General features: G+C 46.1%; 1 protein-coding gene and 1 pseudogene across 1 annotated transcript in view; one reads left to right on the plus strand and one right to left on the minus strand.

Moving 5' to 3' along the window:
• The first annotated feature begins 1,391 nt into the window (after window positions 1-1,391).
• LOC102766185 lies at window positions 1,392-2,354 on the plus strand (annotated as a pseudogene).
• Window positions 2,355-5,062: 2,708 nt separating this feature from the next.
• The window catches only part of IQGAP1 (IQ motif containing GTPase activating protein 1), a 114,386-nt gene continuing 111,332 nt past the window's right edge, over window positions 5,063-8,116 (minus strand). The window contains exon 34 of the mRNA XM_015567741.1: window positions 5,063-7,410. Within this exon, the coding sequence (XP_015423227.1) occupies window positions 7,297-7,410 (114 nt within the window). The 3' untranslated portion in view covers window positions 5,063-7,296. The remainder of the gene's footprint in view (window positions 7,411-8,116) is intronic.

Raw genomic sequence — 8,116 nt, forward strand, 5'->3', positions numbered from 1 at the left:
TTTTTAATATGCTAATGTATGTCGTGACTTGCAAATAGAATGGTGGAATACAGCACTTCCCAAACGTTCTGGTCATAGAATCCTTCCAAGGAGCATTTGCTGGCCGGGTGTTCCAATGAGATCCCCTGTTCCCCCAACACCCAGTAAATCAACCTCACTTCCTAGTAAATATCCCCGCTCCCCCCCCACCCCCCTTTCCCTCCTAACAACCGCTCTCCCATTCAGGTCACCAAACTCTCACTAGTTGAGACCTTAATTGGTCTCCCTGTGAGTCAGGGTCCCAGCAGGAAGCAGATGGCACACTCACACTGGTAATGCGAGGAAAGGTTAATAGAGAGATGGGCAGGGCTTGGGGGAGAATGCAGTGCCCCTGGGGTTCCGTAGAGCAGGGATCGCATAAACTGAGAGCCTGGAGGGACTGCTTACTGGCACAGGGGAGGGCGGGTGGTTGGGAGAGCTTCCCAATTCAGTGACCTGGAGGAGTAAATCCTACTTCACCTCCTTGACCAAACCCAACCAGAAGCTGGAGGGTCACAGTGCTACAGCCCATGTGGCCATCTTCCAGGGCACAGAGAGGACCTGGAGGGGCGAATAGAAGATATCTAGTACAGCTTATCTTTTTTTTTTTTAATCCTCACCCGAGAATATTTTTCCCATTGATTTTAGAGAAAGGGAAAGACAGAGAGAAACATTGATGTGAGAAAAACACATCGAATGGTTGGTTCCTGCACACGCCCTGACCATGGCCCGGCCACGGAGGAGCCTGCAACCGAGGTACGTGCCCTTGACCGAAATTGAACCCGGGACCCTTCAGTCCACAGGCCAACACTCTATCCACTGAGCCAAACCGGCTAGGGCTACTTAAGTATTAATGGTTGAAATACTATATCTGGGATTTGTCAAAATACCCCAAGGGTGTATGTGTGTGGTGGTAAAGATGAAAGTTCACCATGTGTTGATACCTGTTGAGACAGGGTAGTGAACACACAGGAGTTAATTACACTATTAACTATATGTTAGAAGTGTTTCATAAAAAAATTAAATATTGTAGAGCAAAAGGAACATTAAGCTATTTCTATTGTCCCAAAACATCTTTAGCATATTGGGTGGAACAAGTAGCCTGTATGTCAAAAGGTTACAAGTATAATTCATAGTAAAAAATAGGCGACTTTGCTCTGACCGGTTTGGCTCGGTGGATAGAGCGTCGGTCTGTGGACTCAAGGGTCCCGGGTTCGATTCCGGTCAAGGGCATGTACCTTGTTTGCGGGCACATCCCCAGTCGGGGGTGTGCAGGAGGCGGCTGATCAATGTTTCTTGCTCATCGATGTTTCTAACTCTCTATCCCTCTCCCTTCCTCTCTGTAAAAAATCAATAAAATATATTTTAAAAAAAAAGAAAAAAGAAAGAATAAGGCCTACTTCAAGCGATACCAAGTGAAATTCAGAAGACGGCAAGAGGGTAAAACTGATTACTATGCCTGGAAACGCTTGGTAACCCAGGATAAAAATAAGTACCACACACCTAAATGCAGGATGATAGTCCGCGTAACCAACAGAGGTATCATCTGTCAGATCGCTTATGCCCGTATAGAAGGAGAGACGATAGTTTGTGCAGCTTATGCTCATGAACTCCCCAAGTATGGTGTGAAGGTTGGCCTGACAAGTTATGCTGCAGCATATTGTACTGGCCTGCTGCTGGCCCGCGGGCTTCTCAGTAGGTTTGGCAAGGACAAGATCTATGAAGGCCGGTGGAGGTGACTGGAGGTGAATACAACGTGGAAAGCATCGATGGTCAACCTGGTGCCTTCACCTGGTACTTGGATGCAGGGCTTGCCAGAAATACCACTGGAAATAAAGTTTGGGGGGCCCTAAAGGGAGCTGTGGATGGAGGTCTATCTATCCTTCACAGTACCAAACGATTCCCTGGTTATGATTCAGAAAGCAAGCAATTCAATGCAGAACTACATCGGAAGCACATCATGGATCAGAACGTTGCAGATTGTATGTGTTATCTAATGGGAGAAGATGAAGATGCTTACAAGAAACAGTTCTCTCAATGTATAAAGAACGTTAACTCCAGACACGATGGAGGGGATGTATAAGAAAGCTCACGCTGCTATACGAGAGAATGCAGCCTATGAGAAGACGCCTAAGAAAGAAGTTAAAAAGAAGAGGTGGAACCGTCCCCAAATGTCCCTTGCCCAGAAGAAAGATCGGGTAGCTCAGAAGAAAGCAAGCTTCCTCAGAGCTCAGGAACGGGCTGCTGAGAGCTAATAAACCAAATCACAATTTTCTATGAAGATTTTCCAGAAGAGAGACAATAAACGTATTAGGCAAACAGAAAAAAAAAAAAAAGAACTGCATTTCAAATCCTACATTTAGAATTCTTCATCAAGACAATATACTAGTACTACATGGCTTTGATCAAATGCACACTAACAATACCTATGATGCAAACATTTTTCTGGATTGAGTTAAATCAGCCTTATAGCCAGAGGAAATAAAACAATTTTGTTACAGATCATTGTGACAGGATAACCAGAAATAAGACTTACGCTTCTCTTACTCTGAGAGAAGTGGGATAACAGCATGAGTTTGAAGAAAAAGAAAGATGTAGTTTTCAACTGACAAAGATCTCTGCTCATATACCTTTAAGAATGGATGGGAGTTACATGGGAATCCTTCAAAAGTGAGGTCATTTTTATCTTTTTTTAAAAAAATATATTTTATTGATTTTTTACAGAGAGGAAGGGAGAGAGATAGAGAGCCAGAAACATCGATGAGAGAGAAACATCGATCAGCCGCCTCCTGCACATCTCCCACTGGGGATATGCCCGCAACCCAGGTACATGCCCTTGTCCGGAACCAAACCCGGGACCCTTCAGTCCGCAGGCTGACACTCTATCCACTGAGCCAAGCCGGTCTCAGCCATTTTTATCTTGAAATTCATAGTATGTTGGGCAAGTACACACTTTACAGTTTAAACATTAAAAACAAAATTACATGTTAAAGTTAAGAGGAGCCCGGCCGGTGTGGCTCAGTGGTTGAGCACTGACCTATGAACCAGGTCACGGCTTGATTCCTGGTCAGGGCACATGCCTGGGTTGCGAGCTCCATCCCGTGTGGCATGTGCAGGAGGCAGCCAATCAATGATTCTCTCTCATCACTGATGTTTCTCTCTCCCTCTCCCTTCCTCTCTGAAATCAATAAGAAATATATATTAAAAGTAAATAAACAAAGGAAGGAAGGAAGGAGAGAAGGGAAAAAAAATGGGGAAGTAGAGTTTTCCCAAATTCTTTTCGGCTTAGATGTGTGAGCAGTGCTGCTATGGCTGCCCCGCCAGGGGCAGGGGACCCCTCAGCGTTCCCCACCTTCTCATCACTCCAGGCTCCATCTTCCCTTCCTCCTCTTCCTCCTTTCCCTTCGCTCTGGTTTCTATATTCAACATCGTGATGCCTTGGTAAGTACCTTTCTACTCCGCTGACTTCTTTCCAGGACAACGTAGAGCACAGGTTGTTAGAATAGTCTGTTCCAGGTTTCAGTAACACACCTGCCAGGGAGCATCATCCCCATTTCCAAGCAGAAAACTGAGGCTCAGGGAGTAACTTCCACCAGGGCCCATGACCAGGGAAACCCAAGTTCTCAGCACCTTGCTCTCCCTTAGAGGGGTGTGGGGTCATCACCAGCCATTCACACAGACCATCACCCCCAAGTTTTCACTTATGTTTAATTTAGAATTATTCCATTTCCCTTTATGTAAACTAGAGGCCCCATGCATGAGATTTGTGCACTGGGGAGTGGGGGAGGGTGTCCCTCAGCCCAGCCTGCGCCCCCTCACAGTCCAGAAGCCCTCGGGGGATGTCTCTGTGGGGAGCAGGCCTACGCTCTCAGTGGGAGAGCCTTAGCGCTGGTGGGAGAGGCTCCCGCCACCGCCACCGTCACTGCACTGGCCAGCAGTGAGCCCGGCTTTGGGCTAAGTGGGAGTGCACTGACCAAGGGCAGCTCCTGCATTGAGCGTCTGCCCCCTGGTGGTCAGTGCCTGTCATAGCAACCGGTAGTTCCACCGTTTGGCTGATTTGCATATTACCCTTTTATTATATAGGATTGTCACTTTACATTAAATGCAGCTGCAATTTTAAACTTTCAGCCACTATCCAATCAGAACTCAGTACTGTTTGTTTTCCCCTCCCCCTATTTCTTTTCATGTTGAGGCTACTTTAAGCATATTACTTTATTTATTTTTTAATATGTTTTATTGATTTTTTTACAGAGAGGAAGGGGAGGGATAGAGTTAGAAACATCAATGAGAGAGAAACATCGATCGGCTGCCTCCTGCACACCCCGTCCTGGGGATGTGCCTGCAACCAAGGTACATGCCCTTGCTTGGAATCGAACCTGGGACCCTTCAGTCCGCAGGCCGACGCTTTATCTACTGAGCCAAACCAGTCAGGGCTTAAGCATATTACTTTTAAAAAGGCTACTCACATGTTAAAAATCTCTTTGAGCCCTAGCAGGTTTGGCTCAGTGGCTAGAGCATCAGCCTGTGAACTGAAGGGTCCCGGGTTTGATTCTGGTCAAGAGCACATGTCCAGGTTGTGGGTTCGATCCCCAGTAGGGGGCGTGCAGGAGGTAGCCAACCCATGATTCTCTCTCTCTTCATTTTTTTAAAATATATTTTATATGGATAATTGAGACCATTATAAACTTTTGAACAATAATAGATACAGAGGCAGAGCTGCCTCAAACAGAGTGTCAAACTGCATCGGGAAGGCCGGGGAGTGTGCAGGGGCCATGCTAATCTTCTCTGTATCGTTCCAATTTTAGTATATGTGCTGCCGAAGCGAGCACACTCTCTCTTCGTTGATGTTTCTATTTCTCCCTCTCCTGTCCTCTCTGAAATCAATAAAAACATATTTTTAAAAAATCTCTTTGGTAGCTGACTTGTGTCTGCTCCTTCAAAAGACTATAAAGGGTTGCTTTCCATGATTAAGTCTCACTCTAATCGACACTCTGTTTAGCAGGAGCTGCTAACAATGAAACTGAGAAAAATAAACACAAACATGAACAAATGACCTTTTATTTCATACAAAGAGATACAAAGGCAATTGTGCACTGCCCCGATCTGCTGGGCAGTCCACATTCTTGGGAGGAAGTCAGTCCACGGTAAATGTCATGATGGCTGGTGGGAGAGAAGGTCAGAGGGGAGAGACCTGACAGAGGCTGTGGAGCTGAGAGAGAAAGGTAATAAGAGCTGCATGGCTTCATGACACTTGGGTTTGTCCAGGCCTTTTCAATGCTACCAAAACCATAACTCTATATATAGCTCCCATCAAAATGCTTGAGGTGCCTTTTGTGCAATTTCGCATTGAAAGTTGCATCCAGGGAACATAATCCTTACAAATAACTGCAAAGCCATGCAACATTATTACAGGAGTCGCAAGCCTGGCTCCGTGTCTCCGTGTCCGCCACGGACGTGGCCTCCGGGCCTGACAAGCGTGTGGGAGGAGTAGCCTCTTTGGAGGGAAACGGGTTGACACTTTGGTTGGTCCCAGTTTTCCAGGCGATGCTGCTAGTTTAACAGCATCTTCTTTTAAACGGAGGACAATGTTTACTGAACGATTATCTTGCAAAATACAACACAAACAAGGTTAAGGTAGTGGAATCTCCTTCCCACGGTCCCTCCCCGCCTGCCTGTGGGCTGCCTGGAGGGTGTAAAGACTCACACAGTTTACATGTGCTGGCACGGACCTGACCCAGTAAACAGTCAATTACAGAAAACACGGCTCTGATACTTACATCTGCAATAGGGACACATCACATAAATCGTTATTAACAAAAGTTTATTGGTTTTTAAATATACAGGGGTTAAAATTTTAAATGTTAGTTTATTTTATCAAGGTTTATGCCATGATGAAAGAAGACTGAACCAAAACATCAGCGAAAATGGAGGCTCAGTAGCATGATTTAATATATTTTCCTGGATAAACAAATTTTCTTTAAAAAAAAAAAAGTATATAGCTTTTTATCTAATAAAAATTTCCTAAAAATTCAATGTTCAGAATTGAATTTTTACTAAATCCAGAAAACCAGAGTTCGGAAAATAAAAGCAGTGTGGGTAGCAAGAGGAAAGAGAAAGAGGTGGGAAAAAGGAGATTGGAATATCAAGTGTGACATAGCTGGCTGGCTTTTTAATATTATTATTTTTCAGTCTATTTAAAACAGGGTGATCTCTCTGCGACCCTGCAGGTAAAAAAATCCTAGTGTTTTAGCTCTAAGAAAGCTTTAAGAGTTCAGATATACAGATAAGCCAATTAAAAAACAAAAAACACATTTCTGTATAGTATTCTAAAGACTTTGAAGCATTATATAAAACTTTAAAATTCCTGTCACCCACATTTTAAGAAATAAATCTACACTTTAATAAGGTACTCTGAAGATATAAAACGGTCTTGAAAAAATTACATCCTATGCGGGCTAACCCCTTCGTCTGCCACAGGCACGGAGGGGACGGTCATCCCGAATCTCATCAAATCTGCAACAGACGAGCAGGCGCCTCACCCAGGAGGGACGCCCAGAACATCCTAAATTTACCTAAATAGCTGCACTTTCTCAGGGGGACGCTCCCATCCACTGACAAGAGAGTCACACGAACAGAACTGTCAAAATTTATTTTAATGGCGAAACTTAAGAGAATGATCTCCCTTTCCTTTCCTTTTTTTTTAAAAATTTATCTCCCTTTTCTGGAAATGCTTGCTTTGAACACAGACAGTGACTCCTATTAATGATTTCCAGCCCATCATGGGAAACAGAACGGAGAAGACCAACAGCCTCCGTGTCCTTCAATTTCACTGACGGGACAAAAACATAAAGGAATGTCGCTAGTAAAGGACAACCTCATAGGACACGTAGCCTGGCCTTTTCACTGTGTGTCTTATGTGTGTGTATGTCATTGAGGCTACGAAGCTCTCCCTTTAAATCACAAGATTTCAAATCCCACCATTAATATTGCTGAATGAGACAAACACCAAAGCTTACCATCGAGTCATGCAACCTCTAAGGCCGAAACCACACAGAGATTTTAAGCAAAGTTCCCAAATCGTTCGTGAGCGACAGAAGGAAATGAAGGAACAAGGAGGGTCAGACTAAGCCTGAAATTTCACTATGAAAACCAGGGCTGCCGTGTCCGGCCAGAGCGGGAGGCAGGAGGTGGCCCCGGGAGTGCGTCGGGCGCAGGCGTGCTGTGGGCTGGCCCTTTGCTTCCTTCCTCCCTCCTCCTGGGCTGGCAGCACGGGGCCCGTTACTTCCCGTAGAACTTCTTGTTGAGCAGGAAGATCAGCAGGTTGACGTTCACTTTGGCCCTGTCAAACAGCTTCATGACGGCGACGCCTTCATATTGTAGCTGCAGCAGGTCCTGTGCACAAAGAAACGTCCTGACCGTTAATCAGGTCCGTGGGGCGAGAAAAGAAAAGGACGCGGCGTGGAAAGGGACCCGGAAGGCACGAAGCAGTCCTTGTGTGCCGGGGAGAGACGGGCTGGGAAACCCGTTCCCGCCTCGTTCCCGCCCACAGCACAGCCACCCTGGGAGCTCGGGGAAAGCACCGGCTGGTCACCCCAGTTTCCTGGCACGTCTGGAGTGAAGAAGGCATCAAAATACACGAAACCCACAAAGAAAAAGCAGCAGGTTTAGCTGTCACACACGTTCAAGCTTTACATTTCACCATCACGTGTCTCCGGTTTGGCTGAGCGAAGGTCACCCTGGAGAAGGTGAAGTCATGCCCATCCCTGGTGAAATACACTGATCACTGACACAGGACCAGGCCCGCAGCGTTGCCGCTACAGTGGCTACTAGAGTCTTATGTCTGTTTCACTAGAAAGAGCTTATATATTGTGAAGGCGAGGGGAAAAGAGAGGACAAATGTTTATCAGGTGTCGAACGGAGTGGATCCAGAGACATGGAAGGGTGGATCAGAGGGCGGAATCTCGGAGGGAAGGCGGGGGAGGTGGGTGGCTGGGAGGTGATCAACCGAGGACTTTGTGTGCATAGATGCATGGCCCGTGGACATAAACAATGGAGCGGTAAGGGCCTGGGGCGGGGGCAGGCTGGTGGGGGCAGGAGG

The sequence above is a fragment of the Myotis davidii genome, unplaced genomic scaffold (genome assembly GCF_000327345.1).
Source record: "Myotis davidii unplaced genomic scaffold, ASM32734v1 scaffold324, whole genome shotgun sequence".
Classification (NCBI taxonomy): Eukaryota; Metazoa; Chordata; class Mammalia; order Chiroptera; family Vespertilionidae; genus Myotis; species Myotis davidii.